The sequence below is a fragment of the Syzygium oleosum genome, unplaced genomic scaffold, assembly GCF_021117445.2.
Source record: "Syzygium oleosum isolate NSW1041296 unplaced genomic scaffold, Sole_v2.1 Sole_v2.04, whole genome shotgun sequence".
Classification (NCBI taxonomy): Eukaryota; Viridiplantae; Streptophyta; class Magnoliopsida; order Myrtales; family Myrtaceae; genus Syzygium; species Syzygium oleosum.
The window spans coordinates 7,980,066-7,999,056 of record NW_026607488.1 but is presented as its reverse complement, the minus strand read 5'-3'; the positions used below and the strand labels follow the sequence as shown (position 1 = coordinate 7,999,056).

The 18,991-nt window shown below is 40.8% G+C and overlaps 1 protein-coding gene and 1 long non-coding RNA gene across 5 annotated transcripts; one reads left to right on the top strand and one right to left on the bottom strand.

The window, feature by feature from the left end:
- Positions 1–758: 758 nt before the first annotated feature.
- LOC130137959 (uncharacterized) lies at positions 759–3,676 on the bottom strand. Of its 3 annotated transcripts, none has more exons than XR_008816404.1 (5): positions 3,081–3,676; positions 2,794–2,964; positions 2,053–2,232; positions 1,799–1,942; positions 759–1,272 (listed from the first exon to the last, which is right to left on the bottom strand). It is a non-coding gene; the product is annotated as an uncharacterized LOC130137959 (long non-coding RNA). The 3 variants fall into 3 exon arrangements; XR_008816405.1 differs by having other exon boundaries at positions 759–1,165; positions 3,101–3,674; XR_008816403.1 differs by having other exon boundaries at positions 759–1,165; positions 3,081–3,673.
- A 1,884-nt stretch (positions 3,677–5,560) lies between these two features.
- LOC115685314 (RNA polymerase II C-terminal domain phosphatase-like 4) lies at positions 5,561–11,961 on the top strand. Of its 2 annotated transcripts, none has more exons than XM_030610353.2 (9): positions 5,561–5,693; positions 7,041–7,183; positions 7,466–7,551; positions 9,021–9,136; positions 9,222–9,402; positions 9,581–9,870; positions 10,539–10,724; positions 10,939–10,977; positions 11,424–11,961. In XM_030610353.2, the coding sequence occupies exons 2-9, from the start codon at positions 7,041–7,043 to the stop codon at positions 11,736–11,738; spliced, it is 1,356 nt and encodes a 451-aa protein (XP_030466213.1). In that variant the 5' UTR covers positions 5,561–5,693; the 3' UTR covers positions 11,739–11,961. The 2 variants fall into 2 exon arrangements, with proteins under 2 accessions (XP_030466213.1, XP_056166795.1); XM_056310820.1 differs by having other exon boundaries at positions 5,579–5,715.
- Positions 11,962–18,991: the final 7,030 nt, after the last annotated feature.

Sequence of the window (18,991 nt, the reverse complement as noted above, 5' to 3'; positions counted from 1 at the left end):
TGGCTACATCTACATCCGATGCCTTCTCCAAGCTCCATTTCAACCTCGGGTTGTGTTATGCTCAACGTGGGAGCAATCTCCCAGGTCCTGCTCGTTATCAAGGTCCTCGTCATGCTGGAATCTCCCGGTGGCAGCAATCTCAGGTTCTTTCTTTCATGAACAGAAAAGAAACTCTAGAGCAAGCAAATTTGGTCATTTGATTTGAGTCGGGTAATCTCTAGTGAATCAAATAAGGGTGAGACTCCTTTATTTGTCGATCATTGGGCATCCCTATTATTTGTTGTTCTTATTTTTTGACAGCATGAGATCGCGTCCCCAATTTTTATTGAGGGAGAGAGAGAGAGGCTGAGGATATGATGATGGCGGGAAGCAAACGCCGACATGGGGCTTCACAGTCATCATGCATATCATCCCTTTACTTTAGAGGATTCATATCCTTTCGAAAATGCAAAACTTACCTTACCAATTGAAATGCAAGAAATTCTATGGTACATTGTCTATTTTAAAATGAAGGACCTTATGGCAATTCATCGATTATGAAAAGTGCCTTCACATTCTTATTGAATATATCATGTAAGCCATGCTTTGCATGAATTTTATCTTTTATAATTTTTACGAGATTTGTATTGACTAAGGTTCCTATCCTAGTTTTACATGTTCGGCTTGTATGAAATTATTATATTTTTTAGGAATTATATTAATGACAATCGTCGTGAAATTTTAAATATGAGATAGACGAATAAGAAAAATAAAAAATACTTTACAAAAACAATATATTGATATATACTATAAATCGAAAATAATATCTTCAAGTCAATTTAATCATCACAAACGCTCTGCAGTGAGTATGTGGCGAACGGACGGGATCAGGGGAGGAGTTCCCTCTACTTCCCCTCTCTTGTGCTCCGTTTGGTGATCTTGACAACGTCTTAGTTGCACTTCTTAGGGATGTTGGCGAGCCGAAGCACGGCTTCCTCCTTGGAGTCGGAGGTTGTGGCGAAATAGTGTTTCTCATCACCCAAGCGGCCGTGCATGATGAGCCACTAGGGGATTTCAGCATGACAAGGACCTGGATGACGAGCGAGCACAAGGCGATTTTTACACGCTGAGCATGACAAGCACGTACAATGGTGGTTGATCCAATTGGAGATTCGCCCTGCAATCACTGACCCAAGGAGCGAGAACGCATTGAGAATCTTGTCAGGTCTTTAACTTACACGTTAGTTATCTTTAGCTCCTTTTTTATGCACAGCATCACCCCGCTCATCACTCCTATTTCTGCCAAAATCCAAAAAAAAAAATCTTATATATCATCACAATTTTACCATATTACAATAAACATACACAAGAAATTGAAAAAATAAAAAAATAAACGAAAATATTATGTGCCCTATGTTCCTCCTTCTTTCTTTGAATTTACTTTCCAAATATATATGATTATAAGATAAAAATGATGAGAAATAATAAATGCGATGAACTTTTTCTAAAATTAACTTGATTGGCTAAAAAAAGTAAATGTTGTTATCAAAATCATTTTTTTTTATTTTTTTCATTTTCAATGCATTAAAAAAATGACTTCTAGCGGATCTATCATTTTGATCAGTAACAAAGCTAGGAAAAAAAGTGAAATGACTAAGATATAACTTAATTATTATTATTTTTGTAACAAAATTAAGTTGCAAGAGATTAATTCACTGTATGGAAAATTGATTAGAATAGACATATTTCCAAACTTCATGGACGACCATGAGTCTTCCTATGCTTCACAACATCAGACATAGAGAGAGAGAGGACTGACCAAAACCGAGCAAAACGGAGGTAATGGAGGTCGCGATGGTGCATTTGAAGGCAGGAGGGCCTTCGCCGGAGGATCAAAGTCCTTGGTTGACTTCGGTTGGACGTTGCCGTCGACCTCGGGATCATTGCATGTATCTACTGATACCTGCAAAGTAAGTCAATTGGCACTCAATCGGTGGGCGTATAGCCACAAGAGAAATTCGTGTTAAATTTAAACATGTGACTATAAAAGAGGATGAGAAAAAGCAAACTTACATCATCAATTCTTCCGGAACTTCTTGAATCTCATCATTGGTGTATAGTTGGTCCGGCGCTTCTAGATACTCAAGATTTTCCTCCCTTTCCATCATATCCGATAGCCAAACGACATTCATGACATTTAATGAACCACTTAGGTCTTCCACTCCAAATTCCGAGGCTTGTTTTTTTAGCAAGCTGCTTTTCATTAAATATGAGGTCAACATATCGAATATGAAAATAGAATCAACCACATGAGCAACGACTCGATTAGTCGGTCTTGTTCATGGTAATTTCAAAGCTACAAAATACAATTTCCTCATCAATCGTTAAATCAACAAACAACATGCATCGATTTATGCATGACCGAAGTAACATGGATTTGATGAGTCGGGTTATATAGTTGGGTTCACAAGATATGGCTCTCGGTTCAATCTTGAAAAAGGACATATACATACATGATGATGCGACAATCATATTGCGAGAAGTAAAACACTAGATGAAATGGCTATCGAACTTGTTTCCTTCACAGAACATGCATTCTGATTTCACCAAGACATTTCCTCAAATAGGTGGCATGCACTACGATTAATGAACTTCTACTCACATATCAGGCAAAGAACCACTATGAGGTCATCATGACAGCATCAATACATAGTTGAAACATCGATAAAGCTTTTAACAAGAGACGAATTTCACAAGAGTCCCAACCCCATATCTCATACTCGATTAGCCATATTTGATTAAGAACACTCGTACCTGGTAGATGCATGACCAGGAACATTGATTGAACTGAGAACTAGTATTTCCAAGACTGCCGTCGCCGGTGGTTGAAGCTGCAGGAGTGTGATCGAGCAAAGTCCAATTACTTCAAGGCTTTTTGGCTGCGAAACAGAGCCAAAACAGAGCATTGCATCTGCGTCTTAGAAACTGAAGACGGCGATGATCTATGAGCGTTCAGAAACATTGGAGAAAGCTTAAAGACGAAGGGAATTTTCAATCGAGAAGGCTTTCGGCTCTCGCTTCAATGACGGATGTGTACGAACCTCTTTCTCTGAGTCCGTACCTCCGGTTGCGAGCGGTGCAAGGCGATTGTCGGCGAATGCTAGTGACCTTAAATGGCGGATTTCAGCGTCGATCAGCGTGTTCTCGAAGCCTCTCGCACTTGGTTCCACGAGAGTAAATTTTGTGTTCGAGCGTTCCTCTCTCGTACTCTCTCTCTCTCTCTCTCTCTCTCTCTCTCTCTCTCTCTCTCTCTCTCTCTCTCTCTCTCTCTCTCTCTCTCTCAGAGCCGCGAATCGGAACAAAAAATAATTTCCTTCCTTCAGTTCTGCGCCCTCTTGAGATTGATGATCGACCGTGACCGGCGAAAACTCTATAAACTCTCAACCTCAATGCGCCAAGGATGAAGATCGAGGCCGGCGAGCCGAGTCACTTCACACGTTCAGGGCCAGAGAAACAGAGCAGAGCCGAGCTCTCCGATGCACGGCGTTAGGAATGAATATATAGCAGCGGTGAACAGCATCTGGAGACAGTCAGAAGCAGAAAAATGCCAAGAGAATCGCTCCCTAGAGAGAGAATTTCTCCGTCGGTTCTGCGTGTGCCTACGCGTGTGCATGGTCAAGAACCGATTCCGCCATGCACATCCCAGACCAGTTCAGCGAACTTCTAGGGAAGTGACTCGGCTAACTTGGGCTTTTCTTTCCTCGAATTAACATGGGCTTATTTCGTCCAAGCTTAATGGGCCGAAATGTTGAGATTGGGCATGGGCCCCGCGGAATGACTCGGGCTGGAAACGAATTCGACCGGGTTTTGTTTTTCATCATTTATTCATTTTGATGCATCAACCAAAAATTCAGGTGTTTCGGTGGTTCAGGTGTTCATCAACGCCGGCACCCACGTCGGCTACATTTCCATCTATGCCTTCTCCAAGCTCCACTTCAACTTTGGGTGGCCTGTCATGCTCAGCATAGCAGTCAGAGTAGGGTGCATACATGAAAAAATATGGTAGAGATCCGCTTGATAACGAACCTTGATCATTAATTGATGAAGAGTATGGTAGAGATCTGCTTGATACCGAACCTCGTTCATTAATTGATGAAGAGTCTTAGTTCACGATAAATACGAGTCTTGAATGTGATAGGAAGGCTGATTTGTGCTGAACATATCACAAATGTTATTTTTAGTGCGTGCGCGTGTGTATATATATATTTTTTGGTCGTGATCTTTAGTATATGATTAGTGTTAAAAATGCTGTCATAGTAAAAGCATTATTCCGTAGTATTTAGGTAATGGTCATGAAGTTATGATAGCGTTAGAGCAGTTAAATAATTCTTCGAAACCCTAAGTAGTTTGAAAGTCGGGCCACCGCCATGTTCTGATTAACCAATGACAGGCCCATAACACATCAACAAGTCAGTCCGATCTTAGTCCGTTTACTACGCATTGCTTTGCTCTTTTATTCTTTACCTCTTTATTTCTTGTGCAACACTTGAATTTTTCGATTCGTAATCTTGTCATTCATTATATTAGAAATTTAGGGATCGAATTTTACCCCTACACCAAAATATCAAATCATATCATAATTCGACATCCGCTTTACATCCAGACACTAGGAACGATTTTCATTTAGCAATAGCACGTCCACATTAAGTAAATTTCATGGATCATATTGAAATTGCCCCGATATGCTAAATGAACTTGAGCTTAAGCTCACGAGAAATAAGCAAGGCCCTAAACTTATCGGAACCTTCAAGATCAAGCCCATTTGATCTCGGCCGAGCCCATCGCTCCCCCCTCCTTCGGTCGAATGCCTCGAGTCCTGTTTTTTTTTTTTTGGGGTCGGACCCGAGTTCTAAATTTTTATTTTCTTTTTGTTCGGACCCAAATTCTAGATTTTTTTTTTCTTTTTGGGGGTCGAAACCCAAGTTCTAGATTTTTTTCTTTTTGGTTGGAATTTTTTTTTTTTCTAAGATTTAGGAAAGTGGATTTTCGACAAGACTTGGAGAGCAATATTACGCAGAGATGTCGAGGAGTCGGCCACGACAGGGGAAACGAAAAAGGAAAAAAACATCCTGGGCAATATAAGAGGCGCTCTCCCACTTCACAAGCAACTACAACAGCATTACTCTCTCGCGCTCGCGTCTCCCTCTCTCCCTCTCCTCCTCGCCGCGCCGCCTCCAAAATTCGCGACTCCCACCTCCGGCCCCGCCGCCTCCTCCGACGGCCGCGGCTCCCGCCCGCCGGGACCACGGGCCCGAGCGGGGCGTCTTCCTCCGCCGGTCCGCGGCGTCGCGCCCGCGCGACCGAGCCCTACCGAGACGAGATCGCGACCGAGCCTCGCCACCGCGACTCCTGCCCCGTCGCGGCGCTTTCGTTCCTCCGGGGTTACCGAGGCGTCGTCGGCTTGCCGCCGAGTCTTTGACGACCGGACGGAGCTACCCCATCGCCGGTGCCCCATCTCGTGCCCGGCGCCTCCTTTGCCGTTCCTCGGTTCCCCGTCGTCGGCGGCGGCTCTTGGTGCGAGGGCACCGGCGGTATCGTCCCCATCACCGAAGGATACCATCCGCGAACCTGATTCCCGCCCAACGACTCTCCGACGCCCTGGTCCGCGGGTCGCCACCGTGTTCGTCCAATCCTCCGGCGTCATTCCATTGAAGGTATAACTTTGAATCCGGATAGGTTAGACTTTACCCTTGATTGATATCTTGAATGTTCAAGATTGAACCTTTGTTTGCAAGATTACATTTTCGCGCGAGACTCGATTAATTCCATACGTTTACGCCGCATTCATGTTAGATTAGGGTCACTTGCGTGAAGAACCGATCTTTAAGTCCAAAATTCAATCTTTACCCCAATTCGGTCATGCATACATATATGTTAATTAGAGAAATTCATATTCTTGGAGTTGTTGGTTGAATTTTCATTCTAGACGAGGAATTTGATTGACTTAGATTGATTCTTTCGTTTTTCGGGATCTTCCGTAATCTCTTTAATTTTCGTGTCCTTCCCTCGGGACATCATCTTGTGTAGCCATTGGTGAGCATGGAATTGGTCACGGTTTCGTAGACTCCGTTTAAGTATGCACAGTGTCGAGCGAACACTGAACTTGGTCTTGCCTCTTTGGTCCCCTTAGAGATTTTTGTCGATTTTGGGCTGGAAACTGCTATTGATACAGATCGAATATCCGGAGGAGTCATTACTAGATTTTCCTCACATAAGGCGAAGGTATAGGAAAATCTTGTCGTTTAAGATTTAATAGAGGGACATGCACTATTCCACTTCAGGAAAATTCCATGATGGCTTCTCATATGTGGTGCTTATTAGTTTTTTTTTTTCTAGTTTTTGTTGCTGGATATTTAATATTAGTCAAAATACAAGTGCATTTACACGAGATTCGAGAATTATCTGTATCTTTTGTGAGTGAGCATTTCCTTGCCTGTGATGGCTTCTCATATGTGGTGCTTATTAGTTTTTTTTTTTCTAGTTTTTGTTGCTGGATATTTAATATTAGTCAAAATACAAGTGCATTTACACGAGATTCGAGAATTATCTGTATCTTTTGTGAGTGAGCATTTCCTTGCCTGTGAGGGCAGTGTGGGGATTGGGGCGGGGCGGATTGCCTTGCATTGCACGGGTCGCAGGGGTGGTGGCTGGGCAAACCTTCACCCTGACACATTTATTGGCATCTATCTTCATGTTGGTTGAAAGTGCTAACTGTATTCACCATTTCGACCGAGTGGTGTGTATAGATCAAGGCTTTGACCTAATGGCAGTGTATCCTAATTGAGGTCTCAAGGGTCTTCTATTTCGTTCTTATCTTCCCCCTTCCCATCCTTAGCTTGCAAAAAAAGGTGTGTAATGGTCCTGACCTGGTGACTTTTGTTTTTCATTTGATAACAGTTATTTCCACCTTCTTTTGTTGCTTTCATATACATCTTCTCTAAAATGGGCATTCAGTATTCGAAATTTGACAAGGTTTATATTTCGAATGTAACCTGCTTCAGATGAGTCTTGTGACGGATTCGCCAGTGCATTCATCTAGCAGTGATGACTTCGCATCCTACCTCGACACGCAGTTAGCTTCTGGTTCTTCTGGTTCATCGGCCAATGACGAAACTGACGATGAGAGTGATCATGAAAGCGAAAGGTATTGTCCGATGATAGTGTTGTGTTGATGTCTGCAGTGTGAACAGTTTATACCAATGGTTATGTTGCATTGTCCAATTCTGGTGTCAATAGTTTTCTGGTCTTCTATCTGTAACTTTTGGATTTTATATCTACACGATATCAGCTCTCTTAATTTGAATGCACAACTGTGTCAGAGTTCAATGATGTTGGATCTTTTTCTTCTTTTTGTTATACCTATATTTTATTGGCAGGGCGGGTCCCTTGGTTTCCTTTGAGTTTTAACTAACGAGTTCATTGCCAGGATAAAGAGGGGCAAGGTGGAGAACCTGGAAATTTTAGAGGAACCTGAGGGGTCAACTTCAGGCGAATATTCAGAACAAATTGTTGGTAAAAAGTCTGGACTAAATGTGTATCTGTTTCAGTTTCTTTTATTCCTGCGAAAATGGTCTCTAGAGGGTAGGAAATTCTTGATCCCAACCTACTTTAAGGTACATCACATGATCATTAGTTCATTTCTAGTTCAAGAATTTTGTGAATGAGTTTCTGCCTTGAATGCTAAGTTTTGATTGGTTCCGGAGGAAGGAATGTCCTTTCCCTAGGTTCGTGTCAGGTGTAGGCCATGCTTAGTTCATTTTTAATTTACATACAGGTTTCACCACTTTTGGCCCTTGACATAGGTGTATTGGCTTAACTTTGTGGATAACATGTGTGTATTGATTGTATCAAGCACAGCTCTTTGTTATTATCGACTTTAATCATGCACAATCTTATGCAATAGAAAGATGCATTTACTAGGACAAATGTATGAAAACATTAGGAAACTTCATCTAGGAAAGTAGAAAACCGGCAAAAGATGGACTCTGCATGCTGCTCTTGCAAGAACAACCTTTATCACATCGATCTTCCTCATTCATATAAATGTTCGGGTATTTTTTATGCCAAGGTCAGTTAACTTAAAAACTAGTCAATGTTGACATTCTACACGGGTTGATACTAGTAAATTGCTTCGAATTTTGAATGAGATGTGTCTGATGCTGTTCTTAACTTAGGTATTCTTAAGGAGCACATGAAGAGCTAGAGATTTCATGACATAATATATTAACTAGGAGCTCTTATATGATGCTAGCTTTTTATCGACTCAACGGTTTGGCACTTTCATTTACTTATAAGAAAAGTGGTTTGGCAATTTCATGCATAAGAGTTCCTGAAGAGTTAAGTAATAGTTTGCTTGAATTTGAATTATAATAATTGTGGAGATATGCTCACATGCTCTTGTGCGCACGAGCTCACGCGCAATTAAGGTAACCACATACGTATAGATGAATAGAATGTCGTTTGCTGAACTTGCATCCTAATGACCTGTCAACATTATACTTCTGTTAACTTTAGAATGCATTCATTGTAATTACGGGGAAGAAAAGTGGAAGATTCTTCATCGTGGTTGAACTAGGAAGGTTGTGTTACCCTTGTATGTCCAATTTTTTGCATTAGGAATAGCCAGAAACTAAGTCTTGCAATCCTTGTTTTTCAGACAGTGATTAAATAAGTAAGAGAATGAATGGCTTAACTGGCTTTTCCAGTGCTTTGTTTTGGCTTGACATCTAGCATTTTGATGCGGTGATGGAATCTTTGACATGCTCAATGCCACAATGGTGAACTGGCAGCTGGGGAAGTGTTGATTTTATTTATCCAGTTTTTTACTTTCGTTTCAAAACCCATAAGTCCGTGTTGAGCTCCTGTTACAAAATGACAGAATGATCTTAATTATGAGCTAGCAGTCGGTTTTTAGTCACTGATGCTCTTTCGCTGCTTTACTTCTATTTTTCTCTAGGATGACCAGAAAATTTAATGTGCAGAGACAACCATTAAGCAGGATTCGTGTTCACATCCTGGTTCTTTCGGGGGACTGTGCATGCGTTGTGGGAAACGCCTTGAAGAGGAATCAGGTGTAACATTTGGCTATATACACAAGGTATGAAATCAAATCCCATTAATGTGTAACTTTTATACCATTTTTATCTTAACTGGAAATGATGTATTAATACTTGTATATGCAGGGTTTAAGGCTTGCTGACGATGAAATTGCTCGGTTGCGGAATACTGACTTGAAAAATTTGCTGCGTTACAAAAAGCTTTACTTGATCCTTGACTTAGATCATACATTGCTTAATTCAACTTCGCTTGCGCATATTTCTCCGGAGGAGGAACACCTGAGAGGCAAAGTAGATTCTTGGCAAGGTATACCCTTTCCTGCCAGTTTAGATTCTGTGTGGACTGTGAATTTTAAGTTTATGTGGTGTCACGAGCCATATTACAAGTTTCCTCGTGTCTTATTTTCTTGTTTATATTCAGGGCGTATTTCTAAGTCCTGGTTCTTGTGTCGATTGTTGGATTTAATCATAAATGTAATGTGCAGACGTCTCTAAAGGCAGCCTCTTCGTCTTGGAGCATATGCATACGATGACCAAGTTGAGACCCTTTGTGCGGACCTTCTTAAACGAAGCTAGTGATATGTTCGAGATGTATATATACACAATGGGTGATCGATCCTACGCCCGGGAAATGGCTAAGCTACTTGACCCCAAAAGAGAGTACTTCCATGAAAGAGTGATCTCCCGAGATGATGGTACCCAAAGACACCAAAAAGGTCTTGATGTGGTGCTGGGCCAAGAAAATTGTGTACTGATATTAGATGATACAGAACAGGTAAATGGAATTCAAAATAACTCCCAAACAGATTCCTATATGGTTTGCTGTCAATTTTTTTTATGAAGGCGATGATCCCAAGATCACTTTTGGATGGGGTTTTCACAGGATTAGTGTTTGGTTTTGTTCTGCTTTTTCTTCCTGTTCATTGGGTCGGGAGTTTGATCTTAGTCTTTGTTTCCTTGTGTTTTCATGTTTTGGACTGGGTTGCATGAGAATTATTGTTCGGTTTTGTTTTGCTTCCCTTTTTTTGGGTGTTTGAATTTGTATGCATACTTGTATTTGGCTGTATGAAGAATCTGTAACTTTTCTGTAAATGGAGCAATGATTATGTTTTCTGGTGATTTTGTTATATCAAGAAATCAAAGAACATAGCTACAACATGTCAAAATCCCATGTTTCATTCTTTATTGGCTGTTTTTGATTTGATCGATAATTTTAAATCCTGAATAAAACGTGGGTGTTCAACGTGGGGTTCTCAGTTAGTTTTTGGCTTCAATGAATGACATTTTCATTGGCTTTTTATGCCCCAAACACCATGTGCATTTTGAAGCCAAATCAGTAGCAGGAAATTCAGCTTGGTAGAGGAGTATTTGTTCCTTCTGAGGTAGTCTCTCTATATTAATTTTGAGTTATCATTTTAATCCTTGAATTTTCCTATTATTTAGGCATGGACAAAGCACAAGGACAATTTGATACTGATGGAAAGATATCATTACTTTGCTTCAAGCTGTCAACAATTTGGATTCTCATGTAAATCACTTTCGGAGATGGAGACGGATGAAAGCGAGAGTGATGGAGCCCTTGCCATTGTTATGGGAGTCCTCAAACGGATCCATACCGTATTTTTTCATGTATGCTCCATTCTCTAACTGCATAAGAACTTTGTAACCTTTTAGAGTGTGGCTATGGTTTTTAGCGTTGTAAGACAACAAATTCATTGTCCTAGTTGTGGACTGTATGGCCCGCGCGCTCACGCTCGCGCTGCGTTCTTTATATATAACTGAGGTAATAACCGAGTCACTACTGTTTGTTGTCTTTTCTTATGTGTGGATTTTTGCACTGCAGGAACTTGAGGACGAGTTTGCTGGCAGAGACGTTAGACAGGTATATTTCCTGCTAAGGGTTCATTGACCATTTATGATTGGATTTGTATTACTAGTTTCCAATACTCCCGGTGAAGTAAAGAAATTATACTGTTGAAATGAATATGCTGCTGCTTTAGCTAGGAATTTTAGAATTCTGACTTTAAAGTTGGCTTAAACACTTGGATTTTAAGGTGTATTGAAATGATGAATACAGGCAAGAGATTTTCAGAGAGATGCCTTAAGTTCTCTCGGACAAGGATTTTAGTGCTGGGATTGTGATCAGAATAAATAGGCAGTTAAAACAAAACATAGGAACAAGGGAAAGATTGTGGAGCACTACTGGACTGTACTCCTGCAGTACCCTATTTGAGAGCATCCTGAAGTGAAGGGGTCTAGCCAGTAGCTAGATTAAGGAAACCGGTCATTTCACTTCAGACATGTCATCTTGTGTATTCGGTTGGGCAGGTTTTGAAGATGCTCCGCAAGGAAGTCCTTGAAGGCTGTAAGATCGTCTTCAGCCGCGTGTTCCCAACCAACTTCCCTGCCTGCCACCACCAGCTGTGGAAGATGGCGGAGCAGTTGGGAGCCACGTGCACGGTGGACCTCGACGATTCGGTGACCCACGTGGTTGCAACGGATGCCGGGACGGAGAAGTCGCGCTGGTCGGTCAAGGAAAAGAAGTTGCTGGTCCATCCGCGGTGGATCGAAGCTTCCTACTATTTCTGGAAGAGGCAACCGGAAGAGAGCTTCGTAGTTGAAAAAAAAGCCAGTAGTAGTTAGTATTCATCGGTTCGAGGATGAGTAGATAGACACTTGGTAGTCAGATTCATCTAGTGACTTTGACAAATTCCATAGCTGATTTTATTCCTGGTGCATGTAAAGTCTTAATAGTTTTTGCTTGCTGGCTCCTAGTGGTTGAAGAATAAGCTTAGGGAAAACTTTTGGCTCAGGATTTGGACCATTCCTCTGTCTGGAATGGCAATGGAAAACTTAGGTTCAGATATTGAAGGCGTTTGAAATCTACTGGAGAGTTGGTGCACTTGAAACTCATTTTCCAAATTTGGCCCCTGCCTTTTTCATAAAATTCCCAATTGCCACCTTCAGCCGTTTCTTTCATTTCAACATTTCTCTCTCTAAAATATTGCTCTCATGTAATCAAAGAAACCGTGGGTACCGAGCTGGCCTTGCGGGTTGATTCGCGTTAGCGGCTAGTTAGCAGGAGCCGAAACTCCCATCCGTCACCTTAGGCGCGCGAGGCTTTATACCTATCTACCCGGAGGTAACCAGCTGAAGCTAATGTGAAGTCTACCTTCTCTACCGAACGCTCCCCAAGTCCCTCCCAACCTTTTTCTTTTTGAGAAAAAGAATATAGGGATGCTATAGGGGTCTCCCACCCCAGACAGATTCTCTTTACGGCGGAGCCCTTTGAGCTTTTTAAGGACTTGCTCAGGTCCGATGTTTTTGCTTTATACTCGGATAACAAATAAATCAACTTGTTCACATATCCTTCATCCTTAATTAGGGGCTGGCCTATGGGCCGTGTGCTCAGGCAGACACGGATGGCCCGTCGCTCTAGCGGGCCGTGCCGGCCCATGTGCGAGGCTTCGGTAGCCCATTAAAGTGATTAGACAAAAATTAAAGCTGAGATAATGATAGCAGGTTCCATGAGACAACACTCTATTTAGGACCTAAATAATGACAAGATTAATGATGGAAATCACGTATCTACCTTACACAGAAAACGTAGCTGCAATGGAGAAACTTACTTCTCTTTACAAACTTACCAAGCCGGCAAGCACAAAAAAAAAATGTATTCTTTTTATGCTCAAAACAATAAACAAGTGAGCGCGTAGTAGATGCATGACATATGTTTCCTCTAAGAATACTAAGAACGTCTTGAACTCGGACGTCCGTGACATCTTGTGAAACCGATTGCTCTTTTAACATGTGTTGTATGTGATACAAATTCACTGAATCAGTGCAATATTATCGGATGTCTACGAAGAGACGATACCAACGCGCACCTAGATTTGCCTAGCTAGTTGTGTTCAAAGGCTACCGTTTCCACCCCCGTTCCAATATGTTGTAGGCTCTAATTCTAGTGTCCTGAAACTATCATTTTGCAGTGAAATTTATCCAATCTGCCTCTTGGTCCGGAATCGAAGCTCAAACATTCATTAGACCTGTTTACAAATATATTCATGTAATGCTTGCGTGGTAGAGTCCACATGTATCATAGACATAGCCTTTACATGACTCATATCACAGAGACTGGATCCCTATATATATGTGTATATGTATGTATGTATTTTGCGGTCATTGAACCCTAGTGTATTGAATTTTCTTTTCTTTTAGTTCTTTTTCTTTTTTTGGACCGTATCGCCCAATCACCATTCTGATTGATGGGTTACAAGTTGTGAACATCACCAACATTTATTGTTGCATTCAGCGATGTCTATGAATATTATCCACCGATCGACGCTCCTCACACTCATTGCACCTCATCGCCCGCAGGGTAGCCGTTGCTCATCATCGACCCCATAACTTTGTCTCTCTCTTTCTTGTCTGTCTCAATTATCTAGAGGTGATAAATTTAATGGAGCTCACGACTATATCTCCACATGTCCAGACTACGACTAAACGATCTTAGTAAACAAAAGTATAAACTAACAAGTACAATTGGATGGAACACTTCATCGTCTGCCATGCAAGGAGTATACCTAACTGAACCTGGCTCATGTGAGTCGAGTAAGAATATAGATCGATTCAATTACCTCTTGAAGATATGACGTGTGTCACCCAAACTCAAATTGATTGTGATGTGTCATGATCTTAGTCATAAGTTGGGGATAGAATATCACCAGGCAATTAGCAGTCCTCTACCTAATAGACATGGACAAAACATAGAAAGCAGATGGATCGAAACCCCCCCTTGCTTGCGTGAAGGACGCTTATGATCATATCAACGATTTATGAAACGATCGAGGACGGAGAAACTTCATGTGCACTTCGTTTTGGAGCACATGAAATGCATGAAATTAGATACACATCCACATACTTCTAAGTCTTCAATCTACATTATAGGTGGACGATGATGTGAAAGATCAAATGGTCCTTCACATCAGTCCGTATTGTGTGCATGGCTATTTTCACGGATCCATCGAATTTGCGTGTTAACTTGTCGAAAGGAATCTCTCTTCCGTGTCGAAGGTTGATGGGTTCAAATCTTCCTCATGGAGTGTTGGAAAAGTAAGATGACTAGTCAGCATAGTTCAAATTTAGTAGGAGACTCGGCTCAAATCAATAAAGAAGGAAATAATAATTATATTTGCCTTTCCAATAGATATTTACGTTTATCCCCATAAATGTAGATTCTCACTTATTTAAAGATAATGAAATCCTCCCAAAGTGATATAATGAATTGGGGGTTTCTCATCATGGACGTCGCCTTCCAAAGGTTCTCTCCTTCGTCGACTGAACCATGTTTAATCTTGTTCTCCTTCTTCGTCTGTGTGTGATTACAAAGAAAACATGGAGACATAAAGAGAGACGAGATATTTTTACAGACGTAACTTTGGTTTGATTAAATCAGTTTCTTAAGCTGTATATTCTACCTCGAGTTATTTGGTTAGCCTGAACCTTGATTTGTGACACGACGCGCTAAATTTGAAGATTAATCGGATTAAGGGTTTTCCGGAGGTGCATGGTGGAAGCAGAGCTTGCTAGCTACCTTCAGCAAATTAAGATCATTGACGTTACTTAATAGCTCTATTAGCTAGCGATTGGGGTTTGTAATTGTTGTCTCTTTGTTTCTAGAACCAGAGGTGTGAGATATAGAGGGGATTCCTTCCCATCGCCACCCTAATAGGTCTTAAACAGATTGCAAATGGTATTTGGGATTTCATCCACAATGTCCTATGGCTGCGTTTAGTCGTCAAAGTAAGGATTGTGATGGGATAGGACAAGATGGAATAAGAAATCCCCTAGATCGTACATGTAAAAAATTGGACATTTCTATTCCCGTCAAGTATTTGGCACTCTTAGAATAGGAATGAAACAAATAAAAAAATCAGTTAAATTGCTTGGGAGGGAAGTCGCCTAAGAGCCACGATCACCACTGGGGTCACCTACGAGTAGCGACTGCTGCGCGGTGGTAGTTTGTTGCGCCTCCAAGTCCGTTGATTGTGGTGCCGATCACCTTCCTTTTTTCTGAGTCGATCTTGCTTCTAGTTCCAAAAAGGCTTTTTATAGGGACATTTCTTGCTATCCCGTTCAGATGATATCGTCAAGCACCAAATAAGATAATAATGTTTAGGACGATTGAATTGGGGATTTACTTAATGGTTAACCGGAGATCTGACTTGATAAGTCATTTACTGAAGTAAACTTACTTTGTTAAAACTTTAGCTTAGTTATATATATTTTAATTGTGAAGCCTAAACAGAAAATTAATTATAATCTATAATTTCTAACCAACAACCCCCTATTTCGGGCCTGACTTCTTCTTTTACGATTGTTAGGATCTAAGATTTTTAATGTTGAGCCCTTAAAGTTCTACAATATTATGCTTTGCACTCTAACTTTTCTAACTGGAGATCTACAATGCAAAGTGTTCAGGAAATGTTTAAAAAGTTTAATGACGTATGGATATCCATTGTGAAAAAATAATTCGCAAGTATATAAACGCGATAGCCAACGTTTAGTGGATATTAGCCGGACAAATTGATCTTGTTGTTAAGCTTAGTCAAGACTAAATTACAATATATAATTTTAAGTTTTAGAAATAGTTTACTCTAAGGTAATTTTGATGATGCACTAGGATGAAAAAAAAATATCAAATATGTTTTTTAGAGTACATTGCTCTAAATTGCATCATTACAAGAGAGTATGATTGTGAAATTAGCCTCAAAATTTATTACTTATAAACTGATATAAGTTTCGTTAATACGACAAAAGATGTTAGCAAAAATATTAACATGCATTGCATTGTCACGTCGCAATTAAAAAATAGTTAGATCAACATAAACTTTTCTAAAATACGGAACTTTTAGGGATTCAAATGAACTTTTTAACAACGCCCTTTTCATCCCTCTTCTTTTCCCGGCAATTGTGGGGATGGGACTAAAGAGACTATTTGTTTACAGCTAATCATGTTCTTAAATTATCTTTTAAAAGATAAAAAGTTTCGCTCTTTCATCCAAGGAGCGTACGGAGATCTCTATCTCTACTTTTACATGAAAGTATACGATCACCTTATTTAATTTTCTAAAAAAAGATTCCACCCGGTACCGACCTGGGCAAGGGTGGGCGGGCTCGTTCGGTCTCGACGGCATCGATTCAATGTCATTTCGCTTTTTCTTGATGTCATTATCCGTTCGCCGTGTCATCAAACAAAGCAATTGCCGAGGGGGACCTCTGCGTTGAAAACAACCACACGTAGCTGAAATAACAGAACTTCTAATGAGTCCAAAAGTGTCCAAGTCATTCTTCAGGTAACGTGGCTTGTATTTCCTATAGAGGATGTTCTACACAGTACTCTCCAGAGAGCTTACGACTTCTGCCCTAATGACTAATAACTCGATACCTATGAAACAGGAGACGAAACCCTACTGGTTTGAACGTGGAGCTGCTGGTAAGTAGAAGTTACTGTCACCACCTTATCTTGAAAGCTTCGTCATTGAGAGGCGTTTGTTAGTTGAGAGCCCGAGTCGAGTGGCCAAAGTGGGGTGATAGCTTATGTTTCCACAACCAGACGTAATGACAGAAGGCAATTATTCGGGAAAAGAGAATAGGAAAGTACACAACACGACGCCTAAATCCCACTTGTCACGGGGAAAATCCGTTCCTCGATGCGACAATTCCGAGGATGAATTCGGAGTCACTACTCACTAGTCACCAATCACGAGCGGTGTGTCACCTCGTAATGACCGGCCACAGGCCTAACCTTTGGCGACACTGGCTTAGCGAATGCTTGATCTCGAAGTGGCATCATCAGTTAGGCTCTTCGACGCGACGAGGATAAGAAAGTTTCCAGGATGAGTGCAAGAACGACATGTGTTCGACGTACTTGTTATGATGGAATTGGGCAGAAGACAGTACTTCTATGCTCTTCTTTGCCTACGATGTTTCTTTTGTTTCTCTAGCTTTTTTGACAGGTTGATGGGGGCAACCTTGTGCTCTCGTTCTTTGAACGCACGATGCATGTTTGTGCTTTCACATGTCTAGCGATTACTGTCTCGGAGAATCAACGGTTTTGGGAAAATGAATATCCATTATCCATAAGGTTAGGCGACCCATTTTTGGGAGGAGAAGGCATAGTGGCAATCAATTGTCCTGCGAGATACCCACCTCTCTGTCTCTCCTAATCAAAGAGACGTTTCACCAAGCCAAGCCTTACTTGCGACGACCGTCCGATCCAAATACTTGGCCGGCATATCGGCCGCTGGGTCTTTGATATAGAAAACCAAACGAGCGAGTACATATTGCGGTTGAGTTATACGAGTGGGGGAGCCTATCCTCATCCTCATGGTGCTATTCCCACCTCCTTATGCTAATCGAACGCGCCATTTGGATAGCTAAATCTCCTCAATATTGCTCGGCTCTTGTTATTTTTCCTTTTTTGGGTTTAACGGCCAGATGGGGTTTGAGCTAGTTTTATCACACCTCTTCGGGCAATTTTAAAGGCACACTCTCTCACATCAAGTCTAGTGCATTGTAATTTGGGTTAATACTTCGAAAAATTTCAAATTAGTATATCTATAATAATTTTACCCTAAACTAATTTTTTTACCACCAAAAATTCCAAACCGATATACCTGCGATAAATTTACCCTCCATTAGTTTCCGTTAAATTTTACTGTAGAATTTCTAAGTTGGATGACACGTGACTGTTGACTGGTGTAGCAGTTTTGGGTTTTATCCTCCGTTTATCATAAGTATACCAGTTTGTGATTTTTCGCAGTATTAATCCAATTTAACGGAGGGTAAATTTGCCACAAATATACCAGTTTGGGGTTTTTAATGGTCAAAAAATTAGTTTGCGGTAAATTTATCACAGATATACCAGTTTGAAATTTTTTGTGATCAAAAAATTAGTTTTTGGTAAATTTATCACAGACGTACCAGTTTGGAGTTTTTCGTGGCATTAACCCTTAAAATTTTACTCCTCGAGGGATCCTGATGATGCTTAGTTTAACTATTTATAGTATATGACCACAGTCTCAAACTTTGATTCTATTCCAGAGTGCAAGGTATTATTTGCCCGACCTTGCTTTGACATATCCAAAGAAAATAGTCACGTGAGAATCAGGTCTGAATTGAGATCGAGTGACCTTATGGCTGATCTTACCCAAAATATGAGAAACAAGATCATGAAGATTTAAGTATATGGTGCAACTCACTGTAGAGAAGTTTCAAGAAATTGTCCACCTGTCCTCTTCTCTTGGACCAACCGTTCTTTTAGTAAAGAATAATATAAAACAATGGCACTGATTCCAAAGAAATATTAACATAGAGTTGCTCTAATTTTTTTCTCTTTCGACCATCATAATTTTATCATGGCTGTTGCTGGGTCACCTTCCTAGTCTTGAGCCGTGACCGGTTGATAAGAATTTCGAATGATAACGCATTTGACTTAGTTAAAACGCCTGTCCTTTGAGGACACGTTTGGGGACAGTCTTCTGCCACGTATTTATACACGATAGCCCTAGATGGACATATATACGGACATATATACACTTGTCATGAAGGAGCTTTCTTTATTTTTGGATTTAGATAACGACATTAAACTGCTGATTGATTGGATTGTCGCGTGCTTGAGAGAAAATAGTAAAATTTCTTTTTCCGTCTCGCTTTCATGAGAAATGAGCATATACATTCAAGGTGGATACGATAGATGCATATGTGTCGGAATCTCCTAATCAAATCAATGTGAACAAAGAGGACAGGATGTCCATCAAACTCGTACCAAGAACCATACATAGAACATTAACTTCCACAAGCTACAGCTACCGTTACTTCAATTTATTAGACAG